A 22,978-nucleotide genomic window follows, 5' to 3' on the forward strand; every position below is an offset into this window, starting at 1 on the left:
CCCGGACCCCCTCCCAAATATTATTCATATTCAAGGGCCTTGTCCGCCCTTGTATGAAGCATGCATCTAAAATGAGTGATTCTACACACACAGCCGTTTTGTACAAAGCCAAAGGCTGTTCGTCTTATCAACTCCCATCCTCTTATTGACAAGCTTCTATTTCTTAAATTTTGTTCCAGTGTTGCTTCTCTTTCTCTCTTTTATTGATTTTAATGCTAACTGCTCTTTTAAACTTTTTAATTGTATGTCTCCACCCCTTCTGCGGCCTAGCGGTACACGACTTTACTTTAGCTCACTCTATTCTATCAAAATACCTTGCGCAAAAGTTAACCAGCATATTTATTCTTTATCAATTTTACTGGTAAACTCTGGAAGAGCCTTCCTTTGCATTTCCTCCTGCCTACGACTTGAACTCTTTCAAGAGGGGAATATCAAGACACCTCTCACCGCGATACTAACCTTCCCTCTCTTCCTGCCACTCTTGCTGTACTCTTTTTTGCTGAAACAGAGTTCTGTGAACATTTGTGTTTGGTGTTTGTTGTCCTTGACCTGATTCCATACCTTTACTATGACTATGTTCTACCACTACTACTACTACTACTACTACTACTACTACTACTACTACTACTGCAGTAAAACCATTAATTTATACGAATTATCTGTTTTGGCGTCGGCCACTGCGGGCCTGCCCCGCCCCCAGCTCTGCCACACACTCCGAACTCCATTCTCTTCCCTTCATATGTTAGCTATTTACTACTTCTAAGTGAATATAATTAATTAATGATCTACTACTACTACTACTACTACTACTACTACTACTACTACTAATAATAATAATAATAATAATAATAATAATAATAATAATAATAATAATAATAATAATAATAATAATAATAATAACAATAATAATACTTATGATACTATTACTACTACTACTACTACTACTACTACTACTAGGTACTCTTTTCTCCACCTCCTCTATTCACTATCATTATAAACGGCCAAGAAGCCAATACGGCTATTGCGAGTAACTGTCCGTCGCACATTCATTAATTCTATATTCAATCTTGCATTTCATGTGCTCGTTACCTACGATTAACGAGAATATTAAAATATAATTGTGTGTGTGTGTGTGTGAGAGAGAGAGAGAGAGAGAGAGAGAGAGAGAGAGAGAGTATATCAGTATACGAGTGACATACTCTGGTAGTAGTAAATTTACTTGTATCATACAAACTGTTTTCTCGTACATTCTTATTATCTTCATATTTCTTTTATGAAAAACGGTCAAGAAGCCAAAACATCTATAGCGACTCGTTAGCCGTTGCCGCATGTCGTAACTATACTCATTGTATCACTTTTGTAATGAATTTGCTTGTTAAATACGATTAACAAGGACAAAAAAGATGTGAGTGTGTGTGTGTGTGTGTTTCTCGAACCCTCCCTTATCTCACCCGCCTTGGCAACGTTTTCTCTAAACATAATCTCGAACCTTCTCGACGCGACAGAAAACTGTATATAAGGCGGCGGCTGTGAGGGGGGACTCAGACCAGAAGCCACAGCCGCACGGACAACTTCACTCACTGACCAGTGACTGACCCAGTGCTAAGCAGCAGCCACATTTTCCCCAGTGGACTTTTGAGATATCGCAGTTCGCCAGTACACATCACGCTACTATACGATGTTCAGCAACGGATTCTTCGCCTTCCACCCGTCCAGCCACGCATGGGACGAGTTCCCGATGCTGGGGCGTCGGCCAGGAGACCTCGTGGACAGATGGATGGAGATCCTGGAGCCCTGGAGCACCGGGGCCCTGGTGAGCGACTCAGACTTCCTGTCCAGGCCCTGCACGCGCTGTTGTCCCCACACATGTCTGCGGGACCGTCCACAGCCCGCCGCTCGTCAGCACTTGATCGTGATTCCTCGCCTCCTGAGCCAGCCTTCCCGCAGCGACCAGCAGGAGGAGGGAGCAGAGCAGCAGGGCAAGAAGGAAGAGCCTCAGCAGAAGGGTGACAAGCAGCAGCAGCAGCCCGCCGCTGCCACAGATGCCGCGGGCGAGGTCTCTGCAGGCAGCGGCAAGGCCCCTGGCGAGTCTCCGTGGCAGTTCAGTGTGGACATGAGCGGCTGTGACGAGGTGCGGGCCATGACGGACAAGGGCATGTTGATGGTGGAGGGGCGGGGCTCGAGCGACACCTCGCAGCAGATGGTGCGGTACATCACCTCGCTGCCCCGCCACGTCAGCCAAGACTCCCTCAGCGCCAGCCTTAACAACGGCCGCCTCACTGTGACCCAGAAGGCCGGGGCGCAGCAGCTGGAGGGACAGGCCAGGACGCTGCCCATACAGACCCAGACATCACCGGAACAAAGCGAGCAGGATCAGTCTGCGTCTTCTGAGGCCAAGAAGCAGGAACAGCCGCGGGAAAGTGAAGAACAACAAAAGTGAGCTTCAAGGATCATAAATAATGCGATCTTTGAAACACTTCGTTAGTCTAAGGAAGGCAGCTGCACAGATACCTTAATTTATTATTGTAAAAATGGTTGTTAATGAACTGATGTAATATGATTTTCCTTTTGTTAATTACTTCTAAGAATAAAATAAAAACTAATCATTCATTTGTATGTAATTTCTACATTTTCGTCACTGCATATCCTAATTAAAAGAGTGAATTATGTTCACTTAGAAATGAACAGGTCTATAGTGGCTACAGTATAGTCTGTCGACTCTAACTTGAGTCCTGAGCCAATTACTTTCTCCATTTTTTTTTACTCAGTTTTAGTGATTTTCTTGCAGTTTTTATATTCTCTTCATTCCTCGCCGTAATCCTTCTGCTCCTCTTTTTATACTCTCTTCCTCTTTCTATAGTTTCTTGACCTCTTTATCTTCATCCTCCTCGTCTTTAACGCCCTCGTTCTTTTTCTCTTTGTCTTAATCTATTGCACTGTTTATGGACGATGTTACGGTGGAAGGAACGGTCTTGGGTAGCCATCAAGGAAGGCCTTTATAAAATTTATCTTTTGTTGGACGAGTTTCCGACGTCCAATTTTGCTGAAAGACCCGAAGTAGTAATGAATAGTAACGATACGAGTAGGTGCGAGGAAGACCGCCCTGATGGCAGTGAATGAAGAAACGGCTCCCGCGTATCCGTGGTTAATATGACGTGTCCAGACAAAACTCTCTCTCTCTCTCTCTCTCTCTCTCTCTCTCTCTCGGTAGCTAACTATAATATCTATAAAGAGTAGTCACCAAATTATTGAAGACGTTTCAAAGTTCAGTAATCATAAAAAAACAAAAGAAAATAATACAAGGGAATTTCTATCGTCACACCAGATTCCAGATGTAAAAGCCAAGAGATTAATGAGCTGGCGAAGGTCGGGGGGAGGGGGTGAGAATTGGGTAGAGGGGAGGGGGGAGATGTGAGGAGGGAGGGACGAAGGGAGTGAGAGGAGCGGAGAGGCCAACAGTAACAGACATAAACAGAAACATAGACGATGAAAAAAGGTTAACTTAGGCTTGGATGAAGAAAGACACGCTAAAAAGATAAAGGATGATGGAAAAGATATGTAAGGAGAGAAATCACCTATAACAGAAGCATACAGGGAGAAACTTAAAGGTACTGGAAAGCGTTGAAGTAAGTTTTGTTGAGAAAGTCGAACCGTTACGAGCTACTTGGTGTTATGGAAGTGATGGGCGTTGGAGGAGAAAGGTTCCCTCTTCCCTCCCCTTCCCCCCCCCGACCCACACCCACCCACTCATAGTAAAAAGACACAGACAGGATAAACTGATAGGCAGAGGGCAGCGGTGAACTAAGTTGGGATTGAGAGAGTGAAAAATGAAGAATAATGGCGCAAATAAGTTGAGGGGAGGGAAGAGGTCACCAGTAACAAATACACACAGAAAAATAAACTGATGAGCACAGGGAAGCGGTAAACAAGGTTGGGAGGGAAGGGTGAACTGTAGAAAAATGAAAAATAATGGAGAAAAAGAGGATGCGTGGGGAGAGAAGAGGTCACAGGAACACAGAGAAACGCATAGGCAGGTGAATTAAATGTGGATGAAAAAAAGGTTTGGAAAAATAAAGGAGTGAGGGAAAGACGTGAGGGGAAAAGCGATGTGTTGTAAGAAAAGGGAAAACAAAACAGACCACAAAATAGAAGCAGCAAGCAAAGAAAAACAGACTCAGAGGAATTGGGAAAAGGAGCTAAGTTGGTGAGCAGCAGAGATAAAGAATGATGGAGGAGAGTGGGAGAGAGAGATAGAGCGATGGACTGCAAGGAAAGAAATTTAGGATCACGTTTTCTTCTCAAGCAAACTTTTACTAGAAGCATATAATAACAAAAGTGATATTTGTAATTTTTTTTTTTTTACAACAAAGGTGACAGCTCAAGGGCACAAAAAAAGGAAACAATAATAAAAAAAAAGTCCGCTACTCGCTGCTCCTAATGATAAGTAAACGGTAACACTAACTTTTTTACGGACTAGCTGAACAAAATAAACTAACGATGTAAGTCACTTTGCGCTTTTTTTTCATAAGGCAACAAGAAAAAGAAGAAGGATTTGGACGAAGGAGATTAAGGAAGTCGTATTTTCTCGGCTCTGGGGAGGACGGACACGACAGGTGGGCCGCCGAGATCCCCTGTCGCATGAACCATTCCATCTCGCAAGGGAGGACGTCCACGGGGGAACAAGACGGTGAAAAAAATGTAGGACGGAGAATATTAAAGGGAATCTGAGTTAAAGGGGTTGGGAATAAGGGGAACGCGTGCGAAGGGTTGTAGGTGGAACACGATGGATTGGGAATAATATAAAGAGGATGGTGGGTGGAAGAAGATGAAGTGGAATGATGATAGGATGAAAGGGCCAGAGAATGAAGGGGAGTGAAGAGTGATAAGAGTTTTGAGTGGAGCCGTGGGAGCAGTAGGCGATTGGGAGTGGAATGAATGGGCGTGAGTGAGATAGAATGTGTTGATAGAAGGGAAGTCTGCCAATGGGTGAGGGTGGAAGGCTATGACTAATCTGAAGGGAGAGAAGGAAAATAAATCAGTAATGTAGCAAATAAAAATGTAGTAAATAAAAAGTAGAAAAAAATAAGAATTGAATGTTTATAAAAAAATAGGCTTCTGGTAAAGAAATGCAACGTGAGGTTATAGGAAAGAAATGGAAAAAAAATGTAGAGAACGATTTGCACGAGACTGAAACGAGGAGACTCCCAAACAAACGAGGTGGAAGAGAGTATAGGATTTGTGGAGAGGTGGAGGTGAGGCGACGGAAGTAGAAAGCTTATAGTCAAAATTGAACTTTTTTTATTAAACTAAATTTTTAGAAATGGAATTCAGTACAAGTTTTCATAAGATTTCATCGTCTTGAATGTTGTTTTCGCTTGGCTACATTGCTTCTTAAGTGTGTGTGTATGTGTGTGTGTGTGTGTGTGTGTGTGAGAGAGAGAGAGAGAGAGAGAGAGAGAGAGAGAGAGAGATTATTTTCACAGCGTCTATCAGCAAGCTACGCAGTTTTCTCGTACATTCGAATTATCTTCACTTTGTTATGGTAAACGTCAAGAATCCAGTGCGTCTACAGTGACTAACTATCCGTTGTCGCAGGTCGTAACTAAACTCGTTATATCACTTTTACATTGCAGTCGTTTGTTTGCTCATATTGACTCCTATAAAGAGATAAGTGTGTGTGTGTGTGTTTCTCGAGCCTTCCCTTATCTCACCCGCCTTGGCAACGTTTTCTCTAAACAAAATCACGAACCTTCTCGACGCGACAGAAAACTGTATATAAGGCGGCGGCTGTGAGGGGGGACTCAGACCAGAAGCCACAGCCGCACGAGCAACTTCACTCACTGACCAGTGACTTGGCCCAGTGCTAAGCAACAGCCACATTTTCCCCAGTGGACTTTTGAGATATCGCACTTCGCCAGTACACATCACGCTACTATACGATGTTCAGCAACGGATTCTTCGCCTTTCACCCGTCCAGCCACGCATGGGACGAGTTCCCGATGTTGGGGCGTCGGCCAGGAGACCTCGTGGACAGATGGATGGAGATCCTGGAGCCCTGGAGCACCGGGGCCCTGGTGAGTGACTCCGACTTACTGTCCAGGCCCTGCACGCGCTGCTGTCCCCACACATGTCTGCGGGACCGCCCACAGCCCGCCGCTAGTCAGCACTTCATCGTGATTCCTCGCCTCCTGAGCCAGCCTTCCCGCAGCGACCAGCAGGAGGAGGGAGCAGAGCAGCAGGGCAAGAAAGAAGAGGCTCAGCAGAAGGGTGATAATCAACAGCAGCAGCAGCCTGTCGCTGCCACAGATGCCGCTGGCGAGGTCTCTGCAGGCAGCGGCAAGGCCCCTGGCGAGTCTCCATGGCAGTTCAGTGTGGACATGAGCGGCTGTGACGAGGTGCGGGCCATGACGGACAAGGGCATGTTGATGGTGGAGGGGCGGGGCTCGAGCGACACCTCGCAGCAGATGGTGCGGTACATCACCTCGCTGCCCCGCCACGTCAGCCAAGACTCCCTCAGCGCCAGCCTCAACAACGGCCGCCTCACCGTGACCCAGAAGGCCGGGGCGCAGCAGCTGGAGGGCCAGGCCAGGACCCTGCCCATACAGACCCAGACATCACCGGAACAAAGCGAGCAGGATCAGTCTGCGTCTCCTGAGGCCAAGAAGCAGGAACAGCCGCGGGAAAGTGAAGAAAAACAAAAGTGAGCTTCAAGGATCATAAATAATTCATCTTTAAAAGACATCGTTAGTTTAAAGAAGGCAGCTACAAAGATGCCTAAATCTATGTTTGTAACAATAGTTAGTTATAAATGACCTGATGTAATGAGATTTTCCTCTTGTTGATTACATTATAAAATAAAAGATTTGTTATTCAGTGTGTAATTTCTCCACTGTCTTCTCTGTATATCCTCATTAAAAGACCCAATTTTATTCACTCGGCAATGGACGAGAACAAGGGTTTGGATTTGACAACTGTGATCTAAGTGTCAGTGAAGGGTCAAGCAAGAGGCGAGAGATTACAGCGGTGTGTGAGTGGAATGATATTGGCGGCATGTTTTTTTTTAACTTGTGAGCAACTTTTGTTAATACTAATTGTTGAGGCGGTCTCACCAACACACACACACACACACACACACACACACACACACACACACACACACACACACGCCGCTCCCGTGGTTCAGTGGACTCTGCAGTTACCCTCCTGCCCGGCAGGTAGAGATGAGAGTTACGAGTCACACTTTCATCTCTACTTGGCACTCGGCTCCTCGCACTTCAATGCACACGTAAAACCACTCTAATTAAAATGTAACAACGAGTACATAGATGTACGTAGAAGCATTTACCGAACCCTGCAGGCCATTGCATTATAGAGCCATTTAGAAAGGAATCTCTCTCTCTCTCTCTCACACACACACACGCACACACAAAGCATCCAGTTACGAGGCAATGTCCCCACCTCCCCAAAAAACTTTCAAGGCGATAAAAGATAAAACCTTGAGAACTTTTACTGAATTTCATTTCCAGAAGTTCGTCGTAATTAAAGAGATATTTTAATTTATACTTTTTTATTTCTACGTCCGTCGCCTCACCTCCACCCCTCCACAAGGTCATTTTCTCCTCCACCACGTTTGTTTAGGACTCTCCACAAGTCAGTCTGTCATTGGAGTAGTTCCTTAACGTTTTTTCCTTCTCTTCCCTATAAGCTCATGTCTCAGTTCTGTACCTAAGTAGCCTATTTTTAAACACATTCAATTTTTATTTCTTCCTAACTGTTTTACCTGTTTCATTGCTACTTTTCTTTGTTACATTACTGATTTGTTCCCTTCTCTCCCTTCAGAATGGTCATTGGTCGGTATTATGAGACACCTTGGCTTCTCACATCAGCTATTTCTAAAGGTCAAAGAGGGGGCCAGTCGGGTTCTAATGAGCGTTTCTTCAGGTTCACCGTACGAAGGAAGGGTCAAACTACCACCAGGGCCATAAAACTACCCCTGGAAATGCCCACAACTCCTACGAAAGCCTTGTCAAATATGGGTTCTTGGGCTGCGAAATGGCTTATAATACGACCCAAAGTATTTCACCCTCACCCACTAGCAGTCTTCACTTCTTAGCATCCTTTCTAATACACTCACTCCCATCCCCTCCTTCCCCGGTCGATTACTGCTCCGACGGTCCCACCAACAACTCTACGCTCCTCACTCTCCTTCATTTTCAAACACTTTCTTTCTACCCCCTTTCCACTTCATCTTCCATCTTCAAGTACTCTTTACACTTTTCACTTCTTCCCTCATTCTCAAGCCCCTTTACATTATTCCTATTCCATCGTGTTCCATCTACAACTCTTCGTATTCTTTCCGCATATTTTAAATCCCTCTCACTCGGGTTCCCTTCCACATTCTCCCGCCTACACTTTTCCACCGTTCTTCTTCTCCTCGCGGGCGTCCTCCCTCGCGTAATGGAATGATTCATGCGACAGGGAGTCTCGGCGGCCCACCTGTCGTGTCCGTCCTCCCCAGAGCTGAAAAATATGACTTTCTAAATTGTCTCCTTGCGTCCAAATCCTTCTTCTCTTTCTTCTTTCCTTGCGTAAAAAAAAAAAAAAGAAATACAGTGACTCAGAGTTAAACCTGTGCATTGTATATGTATAATTGATAATGTATTCCCGTCTACTCTTCATTATCATAAATAGTACGTTTGTTATTGTGTGTTTCGAGTAAAAGTCTGCTTGAAAACAAAACATAAATCTAAATCTCTTTCCTCACAGTCCATCGCTCTCTCTCTCTCTCTCTCTCTCTCCATCATTCTTTATCTCTCTGCTGCTCGCTAACTTTTGGTCCTTTCCTCAATGCCTGGGAGTTTGTATTTCTCTGTTGGCTGCTCCTTTTTTTCCCTCTTCCTTACAACTCATCGGTCTTCCCTTCACTCCTTTTCCCATTATCTTTTGTCTCTCCAAACATTTCACTTTGCTATGCGGTTTTATTTCTCTGTGTTTGTTTGTTACTGGTGGCCTCTGCGCTCCCCTCACACCCTCTTTTTCTCCACTATTCTTCACTTTTTTCAACACCTCACCCCTTACGTTTCAATTTAGTTCACCGCTTTCCTGTTCTATTAGTTTGTTTCTCCGTGTTTGTTCGGTACTGGTGATCTCTTCCTTCCCCTCACACTTTTTTTGCTCCATTACTCTTCATTTTTCACTCTCTCAATCCAACTTGGTTCACTGTTTTCCCGGGCCGATCAGTTTATGCTTCTGTCTGTGTCGTTTACTATGAGTGTGTGTGGGGAGCAGCGTTGGCAAATTACCGTACTCATCGCATTGCATTGTAGTTTCTGACCGATCACTATAGCAAAATCACAAAAAAGGATCAATAAATAACAGTTTTAACGCTAACTTCAATGTTCTATCGTTGTTTGTGTGGTTGCGGTAGTCTTCAAGCCTAAAAATGATAAATGCAATGTTCAGAGTACGACAATTTGGCAACGCTGGTGGGGAGGCAGGGTGGGACGCGGGTGGTAGCGAATCTTCTCCAAAACCCATCTTCTCCATCACCAAGTATCTCGTAACGGTTCGCCTTTCTCAACAAAACTTGCTTCCTCTCTTTCCAATGCCTTTAAGTTTCTCCTTCCATCTGCTTCTGGTATTGGTGATTTTTCTCCTTGTGTGTCTTTTCACTCATCCTTTATTTCTTTAGAGGCTGCCTTTCCATCGTTTTTCGTTGTCTGTGTTTCTGCTTTTCTGTGGCTGTTACGGATGACCTCTCCCTTTACGTATCTTTAAGATCATCCTTTATTTCCTTAGTCTGCCTTCGTTATCCAAGCCTAAGTCCACTGTTTCTCTTTGTCTGTGCTTCTCCTTCTGTCTGTGTCTGTTACTGCTTGCCTGTCCCTTCCTCCTTTTCCCCTCTCCATCCCCTCCGCATCTGTTGTCCACCTGGCGCCCCCTTCTCCACCCTCCCCTCCACCTGGCGCCCCCTTCTCCACCCTCCCCTCCACCTGGCGCCCCCTTCTCCACCCTTCCCTCCACCTGGCGCCCCCTTCTCCACTCTCCCCTCCACCTGGCGCCCCCTTCTCCACCCTCCCCTCCACCTGGCGCCCCCTTCTCCACCCTCCCCTCCACCTGGCGCCCCCTTCTCCACCCTCCCCTCCACCTGGCGCCCCCTTCTCCACCTCCCCCTCCGCCCTCTTCTCCCCCCTTCCCTCCAACTTCGCCAGGACATAAATCTTTTTCCTTCTAAATCTGGACTGGAAATCTAAATCTGACTTGATAGAAACTTTATTACATTGTAACTTTTATTTCTTTGTAATTTCCGTTATTTTTTTTTTTATCTATAACTGCAGATCTATGAAACGGCTTCCATAATTTTGTGACTAGCTACTCTTGATAGTAATGTATTTTTTTAGCTACAGAGAGAGAGAGAGAGAGAGAGAGAGAGAGAGAGAGAGAGAGAGAGAGAGAGAGAGAGAGAGAGAGAGAGAGAGAGAGAGAGAGAGAGAGAGAGAGAGAGAGAGAGAGTCTTTATCATTATTCATGGATACGTGGGAGCCGGTTCTCCATTCATTCACTACCTGCAGAGCGGCCTTCCCTGCACCACCTCGCCTGATTACATTCTTTCCTACTTCGGGTCTTTCATCATTAAGTGACGGCTGAAGCTCGTCGGACATGAGATTAATTCTATCAAGGCTTTTCTGGATGGCTTTTCCTTCCACCTTAACATCGTCCATAAGTAGATGAGGAAAAGTAGGACAAGAATGAGGACGAGAAGGACGAGGAGTGCGAAGACAAGGAGGACAAGGAAAAAGAGGAAGAAGAAAAGGATGGAAAGGAGGAGAAAGAGAACGAGGAGGAATGAAGAGAAAATAAAGAATGGAAGATAGACGGTTAAAATCAAAGTGAGGAGAGAGACTTCCAGAAAGCAGTAGATGAAAATGAGGAAGGAGCATAAAAAGAGAGAAAGACAAAAATCATGAAAGAAAATAATATAGTGTGCATTTTTTTGCGAGGGATGAAGGAGGAGGAGGAGGAGGAGGAGGAGGAGACGATGGAGACGATGGAAGAAAAGTTGGCTCATTACTAGGTTGCCTGCGTTTAGTGATTTAATCAATCCGTTTGCCACAGGAGTGGCTTGCAGGAAGGATTAAAGAATGCGACGGACTCTTGGGAACGTTCAGTTCACTGGTTGCAGCAAAGTGGCGATCAATGCGTTTCTTGAAGGAGTATGGTAACTGAAACTTGGAGAGAAGAGCTGTTGGAATGAGGCAAAGAGGAAAAGGTTGGAAGAGAGAGGGAAGTGTGTGTTATGAAGTATCGGAGAAGAGAAGGGAAAGATAATGCGTGGAGGTGAGAAAGGAGAAAGGAGGGATGTGTGGTGAGTATTCGAAGCTCCAACTCTGAATCATTAACAGTGTGTGCGCCACCTGTTATCCTTCAGTCATGTATCTTTCTGATCTTTGCATAATGATATTATTCACATTAACTTGGAAAACAGAAATTTGTAAATGTAATGATGTCCTGCGATGCGAACCGACTTATCAATGTGAGCCAAGTGTTCGAAGCTTTTATTCTGAAGCTTTGGCGCGCTGTTTGATCCGCCTGTTGAGAGTTGTTGTCTTCCTGGTTCTTGGAGAATAAACAATACATAGTGTACTTGTTGGGAAATTAGCGCTTGTTTACCCTTTTCAGTTTTAGTTGGCGAATCAGCAGGTTTTTGAGATTCCGACCTGGCAACTCATTCAGCGTGGCCGCCAGTTGTTGCATGTCTGTCCGCCGCGGTGGCTCCTCGGCTTGACGGTGTTACGCTGCAAGTTGCCTACTGTGGAGGAGAGATACGCGGTCTTATTCAAGTATTAATTAATCAAGAGTCATTCATTGCTTACAAGTGTATCTAAATAAGGAAGCAGAGGAGGAAGGGAGACTTCACAAGAGGAAACACTGAGCGCCGCCGCTAGCTCCAGTGGCCGCCTGCTCACCTACCTCCACAATAACCTTCATCCTTCAAGAACACCGAAATTCACTGTGCAGGGACTCCGGGCAGGGCTGCGCCACTCCCCGGCCAACGAGCCTTCAGTGTTCAGGTATGGGACTCAGGGATGTGACTTGCCTGGGAGTGGCTGGTCGAGGCAAGTGGGTGAGCGAGTTAACGTGCACACCAGCGGCAGTAGTTTAATATTAATTCATACAAATCTCTGCTCACTATCTCCACATCCCCCTCCCTAAGTCTCTATAGGCTGGAAGGAAGGGAAAAGATGGGGAAATACAAGGAGGCTCGGCAGTAGCTGGGGAAGTATGGAGGTGATTGAGAGGTTTGAGAAACAGATTAATACGTAGTCGAGGTTGTGGTTTCTGTGCCTTGTTAGAAAAGAAAAATAGAGAAGATTTGGCAGAAGCCCCAAAAGTGTAGACGATATTCCCATTCACTCACAATACTCTACAGTTATTTCTTATGCGTACAAGTACAAAAGAGAAGTTAAGTCAGTCTGAAAAGATAGGTGGAGAGGCTCGTTCTCCGGAAACAATTGGGTATTAAATTTTATCAATTACCTAGCACCCGGGCTGCCGGCCAAATAGATTAGTAGATAATGCATTAGAGGAGAAGAGAGAAGAGGAGCATAGTTTTACATTACCTTTTAAATTCTGATATAACTATATGAATATTCGTCGCGTATCACTAATTTTAGATTTTATTTAGTTGGAGAACGAGTTGATTTACTAGGATAGGACTGTGCCATCCTTCCCCCAAGAGACCGTTATTATCATTCCCAGCCTATTACCCACGGAGTATGTGTACATGTGTTCTTCCGTGCGTTTCTACCAGTTCAAACTATTATTTTGAGGATTGCATATAAAATAAATCTGAAATTTCATACATCAATTTTTATAACTACGAAAGTATTAAATAAATTCAATACAAATATCTTAAAAATATTCCTAGATACTATGGAATTTGTCTGAAAACCTTAGTAGTTGTGACGTGTAAACTACTGAAGAATGTTTTGATCGATCGTTTTGTAAATTAGTAGTTTTGCCTCCCCCACCCAAACCCCATTCCCCCCCATCCCCCCCTCATTCCCACAGGTTTTCATCTTGTTAGGGGAGATGGAAGCGACGGAAATGAGTGTTATTAGTCTTTCGTGACGTATGGAAATCAGCAGGAATAGTAGTCAAGTGCAATGATCATTTCAACCAAAGGACTGGACAGCTTATTACAATTTGTAGGAATTCATGCCACACACACACACACACACACACACACACACACACACACACACACACACATTCTCTCTCTCTCTCTCTCTCTCTCTATTAAAATTTCATGGATATAATCACAACAGAAAACGAACTCAAGATAAAATTTAGTGAGGAAAGAATATCGAAAAAAAAAAAAGAAAGAAAAAGTGCTATCACAGAGCCGTGCTAATGCGCTTCACAGGGAATTTAAAAGCTCATGAATTTACAGCTTTTATTTTTATGGTTTACTTGTATAAATTTGCTCAGCGATTTTACGAATTTCCTTTGACCGCCGCTGCTTTTGCCCGACGGCTTGCGATCACGGAAATGCAAGGAGGTCTTTTAGGTTCCAGATTATTATTATTATTATTATTATTATTATTATTATTATTATTATTATTATTATTATTATTATTATTATTGTTTTGTTTATTTGTAACATCATCCTTTTTATATTTGTTGTCATCCTCCTACTGCTCCATCATCCTTACCTTTATTATCCTTTTCATCATATTTATTTTATCATCGTAATCTTTTTTCATCTTCAAACTATATCATTCTTATCTGAACTTCCTTTTCCTCCCCCTCCTCCTCCTCCTCCTCGTCCTCCTCCTCCCCCCCCTCCCCCTCCTCCCTCCCCCTCATCATCATCATCATCACCACCACCTCTCCCTTCTCGCCCCCTCACCATCCCCACCACCACCACCATCACCTCCACATCTGGCTGCCTTGCGTCCGGGCGGTGATTCGTGTCTGTGATGGATCAGCTCCGGGGGTGGATGCTGCGGGCCGCCTCTCGGAAAATATTCGCTCCAGCGCCTCCAGCAGGAAGGGACGAGGGGTAATGTTATGCATAGCGCGCTCTGATAAGGGTGAGGGAAACAACGCGCCCCCCCTCACCCCTCTCCGTCCACCCACCACACTTCTACCTCCCTCCTCCTGTCGCTGCGGATTACCATTGGAAGAAAAAAAAAAGTTGGGTCTTGTAGAGGAAAATTGAGCGTGATTTCAGCGGTCGTAATTTCTGTGGGAGAATGATGATGAGGAGGGAAGGAAGAAAGATGGATGGGAGAGAATGGGAGATGAATGAGTAAGGAGGGAAGATGAGGAATACGGAGGCGTGAGTGGGAAAAAGATGGGAGGGAGAGAGTAGGGAGTAGGAAGGGAGAAAAGGAGGAAAAGGGATGACGGGGGAAAGGAGAAAGATGGATGAGAGAGAATGGGAGATGAATGAGTAAGGAGGGAAAATGAGGGAGATGGAGGTCTGGGTAGGAGATGGAAAAGGAAGGGAAAAGAGAAGAGGAAAGGGTTACAAACAGAACGGAAAAAGGTAGAGAAAGGGTGTGATGAATGGTATAATTATATTAGGAAAGAGGAAAGGAGAAAGAAGGATGGAAGATAATGGAAAATGAACGAGTAACGACAGGAGGGCCGACGAGAGAGAAGGAAAAAGAGGGAAGGAAGAGAGTAGGGAGTATGAGGGGAAAGGAAGAGGAAAAGACAGCAGGCAGAAGGGAAAGAGTGAAGAAAATCTGACGAATGGTATAGCCAAGATGGAAAGAGAGGGGAGGGAGGGAGAGAATGGAAACGGGAGAGAAAAAGCGACAGAAAATGCAGGAAGGAGGGAGAGATAAAGGTGCAAGAAATATGAGGAAAGTAAAGGAGGGTAACAGTTAGGAGAGAAGAGAAAGAAAAATTGAAATGAAAAATATCGAGAAGTTTGGGTTAAATGAGAAAGAGAGAAAAGGAAGGAAGAGGAGAACAGGAAAGGGAAGGGAGGAGCAAACTAAAAAGGTGACGTAGAGGGGAAGAGAAGGAAAAGGACTGAAGAGCGAAGTTGAGTCTGCACCGAGATGAATGTGAAAACAATACTAGCAACAAAAAATGAACTAGGAGAACGACACTTACCATACCGAGATAGACTAAACTAAAATCATTTGCAGCCGTTGGGAAGCCGTAGATTGTGTGGTGAACTGATTAAACTTTCGAGATGAGTGAAGGGGATTAAACAAAGACGAAAATAGTGTAGTTTTTATTTTTTTAAGGGGTCGGCACGATGACAGAAAGCGATCATTAATATCTTTTTTTTACGAGCCCCCTACAGACTCCTTATAACCTCGTGTAGCCTTGTGAGTGTATCCTAACTTGACCAAGGTTAGAAAAAGTGTGTAGATAGCATCCGTTCACCTACCTCCCTTCCTTCCATTCTCTTCCTCATCTAGGCTACCAATCATCACCCTTTTTCCACTCTTCCCTTTCTTTCTACTTTCCTTACCTTTTCCCTTCCTTTCTCCCTTTTCCATCTTCTTTTCCCTCCTAAAATCTATTCTCCCCACCTCTTCTCTCCCTTTCTCCCTTTCCCATCTTCTCTTCCCTCCCATTCTCTACTCTTCTTACCTCTTGTCTCCCTTTCTCCCTCTTCTCTTCCCACCTATGCTCTTCTCTCCCTACCTTTTCTCTCTCTTTTTCCCTTTTCCATCTTCTCTTCCCTTTTATTCTCTACTCTTCTTACCTCTTCTCCTTCCCTTCCTCACTTTTCCACCTTCTCTCCCCTGCTACGCCCTACTATATCCCTCCTATTTTTCCTCGCTTAATGCCTTGTTTTATGCAATCAGTGCCGACATGCATATGCTTGTATCGAAAACATTAATATATACGATAAATTAAGAAAAGTTAAATATGCAGCTAGGTAATTAACAATCAGGCTGAGGCAGGAAAGTAAATCATGCATCAAACGAATGAAGAGTGCGACGGAGGACGAAAATTGGACGAAAACAACGCAACACATTCAAATTGATTAGCATATATTACTAAATGCATATCAGAGTAACTTAATTTCCAACCAGTGTGTGTGATATCTTTTCCCTCGTCATCTTTCCTTTTTTTTTTTTTCTCGTGCGTGGCGTCGTCGTCCCCAGCGTCGTGTCCTGTTTCATCACGCCGCGTCATGCATCACACAGCAGCGGCATTTTTCTGGACACACTTTTCAGCCTCGCTTATGGCGCCTCCCGAGTTGAGAATAGTTCACATTTTCCGGCGGTGTTGCTGTTAGCCTTGCCGTGTGGAGCGTCGTTTCCATCTCAGCATTATGCAATTCTTCGCTGATGTTATTAAAGCTTCCGTGTTAGCTTTATAAATTCTAAATATTTTTACCAACTTTTTTTCCAGTTTCATTTTTCCCTCCATTTGATTTTTTCTTTATCTCTTCATTTCTTTACAGCGATTAGCTTTTTTCAAACTTTTCTTCGTTTCATTTTTTTCAGTAGTTTCATAATTCCTCATCTATACATTTTTCTTTATAGCCTTTTGCTCTTTTTTATGACCTCGGTTATCAATTTTCATTTTCCCGTTCTTTTTTTTTACCTTCGTTATTTTCACTTTACAACAGCGTAGCAGCCCCACTCTGCCCCACATTTACCTTTAATTTCTTTATCTCCATGCAGACACAGCGACTGGGCGTGGAATGTGCGGAGATTCCTTTCTTCCCTATCACAGCAAAATTCCCTTGCCACATTACTACAACGAAGCCTCGTGAAGAACCTTGCCCCATCTTTACCCTTGTTTTCTTCCTCCCCACCCAACCAAAACGACCTGGCATGGAACGTTACAAGTTGGTGGCATATGCTCAAGCTCCTCTCTTCTTTCTTGTCACAACAACAAAACTGACTTGCCACAGTACTGCTAAGCCTCGTGAATAGCCCTGTGTCCCACGCTTACCCTTTGTTTTTTCCTTCACGCAGCCACAGCGACCTGATGGAGAATGTGGGAGGGTTACTTGCTTCTTATAACACTTACAAAACTGACTTGCCACAGTATTCCAGAGTCTCGTAAATAACCCTCTGTCTCACGCTTACCTTTTTCCTCCTCCTCTCCACGTAACCACAACGACCTGGCGTGGCATGTGCTCAAGTTCTTTTCTTCTGTCTTCTCACATTAACAAACCTGACTTGCCACAGTATTGCTAACCCTCGTAGATAACCCTCTTTCCCACGCTTTCCTTGTATTTTTCTTCTCCACGCAGCCACAACGACCTGGCGTGGAATGTTCGCAAGTTCCTGCACAACAAGCTGCGGTCCTTCAACCTGTCCAGCGACCTGACGAAGGAGAAGCCGTGGAGGGACTCGCCCTTCTCCCACACCGACCTGCTGCAGCTCAGGGCTGGACAAGTGGCGGCCCAGGTGTGTGTCTGTGTGTGTGGGGGAGGGAGGGGCGGGGATGGGGGAGGACAAGCAATTGCATTCTGAGGAGGCGGCTGTGAGGTAGATGTGTTGAGGCGCGGGTTGACGTAGGATATATATGTGGCGGGGCAAATCCAGTTCCGGTATTGTGAGGGGCTGGTGTGTCTTGATCAGCGTTGTGGTGCGGAGGCTGTGGTTTACCTGTGGCGTCGCGTCTTTTAAGCCCGTATTTTGAAGCTTATCGTCAGCTAAATTCACCTGTTAGAAATGTGTCACGTAGAAAATTGCTGAGCTTTTCATGGACTGTTTTGTGATCCTTGTGATAGGTTTACACGCCCTCTGCACCCTCAACTGGAATCGCTCAAGAAAAAACGGTTAATCTTCTCTATGGCCCTAAGAAAACAGTGGTATAGGGAGCCCGATACGTTTAAGAATATGGGCCTTATTGTTTTTAGTTAGTGCGTTCCTTTAGTTTATTTGATATTGTTTTTGGAGTGTGTTTTTATCTTCCGTGCGCCTTATGGAATGATTTTGTGCGTGTAAGTTTTGTGAGTGGTGGTGATGTGTTAACAAATTAAACTCATTTTTCTCTTTCTTTTTTCTTGTTTCTTTTTTTGGGGCGGTGTTGTTCTTCTACCAGGGTATTTTCTTACTCTGGTTCGCTTCTCTTTTTTCTTTAAGCCTTTTCTATATTCTCACTTTTATTGTCTCCTCTTATATTATCGTTACGCCGCGGAGGAGGTCTGGGCGGAAGTACGAGTGCAGTGCTTCGTGGAGGGCGGCGAGGCGGATCCAGCAATGCGGGTGTTGGTGGCGGGTGTATCGAGGCATGACTGATGAGGACCAGATGTATTGCGGTTGTCAGGCAGCGCAACGAGGCGGAGGTTTGAGGGAGGCTCCGCAAAACTGCCCAGCGAGATGACCAGAGGGAAAGGGATATATTAGTCTGTCCGTGCTTGCGACCATGTGCTTGTTTGTTTGTTTTTAGTAAATGGACGCCTTTGCATTTAATATATAGCGTGTGAAAACTAAAATTCGAAAGTACATGGACGCCTTTGCATTTAATATTTAGCGTGTGAAAACTAGAATTCTAAAGTAAATCGTTGCAAAGTAATTCAATCAACAAATATGTATAGGCATGAATAAATAGATGACATTAAACGTATTACTCCATGTGAAGACTATAGCGTGCATGTGCTTGAACTCGTAAAGCGTATAGACAACAAGTAAAAAGATAATTACGGACTGTTCCATATAAAGACTGTGTTGCATTAGTTTAAATAGTAAAGCGTGAAAACAAATAAAAAATAAAATAAATAAGGACTTCCATATAAAGACTGTGTTGCATTAGTTTCAATAGTAAAGCATGAAAACAAATAAAAAATAAAATAAAAAAGGACTGTTCCATATAAAGACTGTTGCATTAGTTTAAATAGTAAAATGAAGACAAATAAAAAAAATAATAAATAAGACCCCTGTCGCACGTGCTTGAAATAGTCACGCATGGGGTTTTTCTTCTTTATTTTTAATCGTACGCAGTTGATTCTGTTGCCCGCCGCCCCAGCAGGGATCCAACTCCCCGCTCTGATCCCAGCGCTGCATGCCGCTGCCACCTTCATGCTGCACTTTGCCGAGACGCTGACCTCGTTTGTTTAATGAAACGATCGAGCGTCCGGTGGCTTTGGACGTGGCAGGGAGCAGAACAGCCAGCCTCCTTTTCCGTCCCAGTGATTGTGTTTAGCGCAGCGTTATTTTGTGCGTGTGTATATGTTGTGTGAAGTTGTGTTTTAGTAGCAACCAGGGTCCACAGATGACTCAGTGGTGGTATTAAAGCACTCGACGAAGTTCCGGTGTTCCTCACGGTAGAATTCTAAGCACATGCGACACAAACCACACAAAGCAGTCTTCATTAATGTATTTATACATATATTAGTTAACTGCATGATATTAAGTTATTAAGCACTACCCGACTACTCATTTCCCCTTCATCTTCCTAGTATATTCCAATAAAAACGTCATGCGATTTGCAGAACTGGGGAGAGACGGTGAGGGAGCCGAGCAAGGAGTGAAGAGCAGCGCTAAGGCCGCGAGAGGGACGAGGAGCGAGGCGTGTTCCTGGAGATATTGGTAATTAACGTCAGGCAAGGCAGTGTGCTTTGTGTATGTGTGTGCGTGTGCGTGTGTGTGTGTGTGCGTGCGAAAGCGTGAGCGAGAGAGAAGGCAAATGCCGAGGCTTAAGGTAACTCGACATGGATAGCAACGATGCCTGCCAAACTGCGCGAAATTGCCTTTTAAAGAGCAACAGTTCGGGAAAGGAGGCGGTGGAGTGCGGGCGGTGGGAAGGACGAAGTAAAGAAAGCTAAAGGTAATTAGAAAAGGAATATCATGGAGACTGTTGTGAGTTAAATCGTATGCAGAGATCCAAGTTAAGGTGCTTTACGGTGCATTAAAGAACCAACAAACGGCTGCTACTGCTTCAGAATTCATATTGATTTTGCTTTCTGGTGGTCGAGTAACAAGGAGCGTTCACAACGATTGGAAATAGTGAAAAATAGGAACAGTAGAGAATCTGAAATACTCTTCTGTAAGTAAAAGTTTTGCAGTCCCGGAGTGGTCGGTAAAGTTGTGAAGCGAGAGTTTACTTCAGAATCCGTTGTGTTGTGTGTTGTGTTGTGTGTTGTGTGTTGTTGTGTTGTGTTGTGTGGAGATGAATTGATTGGTTTCACAGTTTAATATGACATTTTCTTTCAGGATTGCCCGTCGATGCCAGTAGCAGCAGAGTGGGCAAAATTTTATTACCAGAATAGGAGCTGCTGCAGAGAAGATCCACGCAAGCAATAACTCTCACACACACACACACACTCACACACACACTCACACACACACTCACACACACACTCACACACTCACACACACACACACTCACACTCACTCTCTCTCTCTTCTCTCTCTTCTCTCTCTTCTCTCTCAACCCTATGTTTTCTGTGAAATTGCTTGGCTCTCGCAGGTATAAGTATTCCATCCACTCCTGCACTTTCATCCACACCCAAAGTCTATCAAAAACAAATATTTTCCACGACGTTTATTGGACATGGAAACTTCAATTTACACTGATAATCTGTATTTAGGGTAACGGAAAATTTCATTGCTGTTAGCACTTCACGGTTCCCGAGTGATTATTTACGTTACTTTCCTCATCTGGGAAGCCTGGGTGCGTGGCGTGCGTATGTGTATATATTAACATGTGTATTTTTATTTTTTCCTCCAAAGATTAGAAAAACTTTGCGCGCGCGTGGGCGTAGATGCGGGAGGGCGCGAGTTCCTGTGCGTTTGTGCGTTATCATCTTTTATACTTGTACAATATAGTATACGTTTATACTTTTACACTTAGACGTAGATGATTATCATGGTAATTAGTTTGTATGTTTCAGGAGCTATGGCATTCGCCCAGGATTTAGGAATATTATGAGTCTGCTTTCTCCATTCTGTGAGAGGGAATGAATGATCGAAGGGAGAAAAGCAAGACGACGACAGAGGCGGACGTATCTGTATAGCACAAGACAGGTGGAGTGCAACAAGTGGCGAGACTGGCAGCAGAGGAACATGTGGGGGTCCATTATCTCCAACGCGATCTGGCTCGTCACTCCGGTATAAGCAAGGTAAGGTGAGTCTGCAAGCATTTTGTGTACTTTTGAACTAGTAAACGTAGTGTGAAATCGCCTTCATCCATGGTTGTCTATTGTTAGGCATTATTTTCTTCTTGGTTTACTCTTATCAATCTTTTTTAGTGTTTTCATTATTTCATGCACGGTCACACTGGGAAAAAAGAAAGAAAGAAAAGACGAGCTAAAGCTAGCGAGAGGGAGATCGGATTTCTAATTTCATTTGTAAAATATGAGATATTACGTTTTGGTGTATTGATAGACCTTGCAAAAGGTACATGAATCTATCACCATGACAGCTACTCTTTTCCATGTCTACTGTAGTACTAAGTGCTGTAGTTAGTGTAGTATTTTTCCCTCATGGCGTCCATATGAATAATTTAGCCTTTAGAATCACTTTACTTTGTATAATGCGAAACATTACATTGCTCGGTATGGTCCCACTGAATTTTAAATTGCTAAAAAATAAAATGTATTTTGACTATATAAATGTCAGTGTATGCTTAGATCTATGCCTACGGTAATGGTCCGCGGCTTTGAAAAGGTTGGGAACCACGAAAAGTTGCCATCGCGCGTGGAGGTGAGGGAGGAAGTGACATGGTGTCCTTGACCGCTGACGTCAGAAAGTAAAAATATCATGTTTTATGAAATAAATACAGTTCATTGCTATTATTTTAAAAATTGACATTCATAGCACTCTATAGTCTTATCTAATCCATACAGAATAATAATACACAATTTCAAATAGTAAATAGCTGACATATACGAGTGATGTACTGGGCGTGATGCTGTGGGGCTGGGGAGGCTCGGGCCCCACCCAACGGACTTCATATTTGTGTCTGACTATAGCAGATCTTTACTGTGAGGAGCCCGTGGGCAAACAAAATACACATGGCTTATATGTAATAGGAATGCAAGGTTATTTACAGAGCTAAATGAAGATGAAACGTTGTCAAATACTTCAACATGTATGACATTAACATGGTAAGTCTAGATTTTTTCTTGAAATTTGATTTAAATGAAAGCCAAGAATCCCTATTGTTCTTAAAAGTGAGACAAATTATATTAATGCTACATAAATATTTCTTTCACTTATTGCAAAATGTGACTGGAGATAGCGAGCAAATCATAATAAGCAGAGTGTCAGTTTAGTTTGCAAAATGTTTTCGAGGACATATTTACCACAACACACAGGCCATTCATGCATTTTTCACCCACTTCGCATCAGAAAATGATCCTCTGGGTGAAGGTGATGGAAGACGACGCAGCCGCTCTGCCCTGGAGCCTGAGTGTTAACGGAAGACTGTGGATCGCTGGCTCAAGCTGGAGGAGGAAAGGAGAATCAATGACCGTCCCAGGAGCGGCCGCCTCTAGAAACACGCTCCGGAACTGGACACGGCGAGAGTCAAATGCCTCGGAGGATTCTTGCAACAACGTAATGGGAATGGTAGAAGAGTGTCAGCTCTGTTCGTCCTGAAATTGTTGGGACACAATGAAGGAATAGAGCATGCACAAACACACAGTCAGGCGCACTAGACCCCCTTTTCCTTCACCAGCCTTGACCACCTTCCTTTCCTGACGGTTTTTCAACTTAGGTGGTGTAAATTTTCAACACACGCACAAAATAATGATACTAATTAAATTTTCCACGAATTTATAGAAAACCAAAACCTGAAACAAAAGGAACAGTAGATAGACCTGAGAACTAATGTGGGGAGAAGCGGCTGTGAGCAAAAAGAGGAAGGGTGAAGAGGACTTGGAGGCGGTGAAGAGAGGAACATGCGATAGAGGTGAAGACAAACAGCGAAAAACAAAGGATGGCATAACACAGCGTGAGAAATGTGGCGCGAAATGATATGTGGAAATTCCCCTCGAGTTAGCAAGACTGCCCTTGGGTCCGTACTCATTTTAGCG

General features: G+C 44.1%; 1 protein-coding gene and 1 long non-coding RNA gene across 3 annotated transcripts; both read left to right on the plus strand.

Moving 5' to 3' along the window:
- The first annotated feature begins 1,383 nt into the window (after positions 1-1,383).
- Positions 1,384-2,610, plus strand: LOC127004409 (uncharacterized). The gene has a single exon (XM_050872070.1). It carries the CDS (start codon positions 1,679-1,681, stop codon positions 2,438-2,440), a length of 762 nt encoding a protein of 253 aa, XP_050728027.1. The 5' UTR covers positions 1,384-1,678; the 3' UTR covers positions 2,441-2,610.
- A 9,130-nt stretch (positions 2,611-11,740) lies between these two features.
- On the plus strand, positions 11,741-22,709 carry LOC127004410 (uncharacterized). Of its 2 annotated transcripts, none has more exons than XR_007757776.1 (5): positions 11,741-12,071; positions 17,246-17,402; positions 19,433-19,529; positions 20,834-21,066; positions 22,293-22,709. It is a non-coding gene; the product is annotated as an uncharacterized LOC127004410 (long non-coding RNA). The 2 variants fall into 2 exon arrangements; XR_007757777.1 differs by having other exon boundaries at positions 20,834-21,061.
- The last annotated feature ends 269 nt before the right edge of the window (positions 22,710-22,978 follow it).

Source organism: Eriocheir sinensis, chromosome 28, assembly GCF_024679095.1.
Source record: "Eriocheir sinensis breed Jianghai 21 chromosome 28, ASM2467909v1, whole genome shotgun sequence".
Lineage (NCBI taxonomy): Eukaryota > Metazoa > Arthropoda > Malacostraca > Decapoda > Varunidae > Eriocheir > Eriocheir sinensis.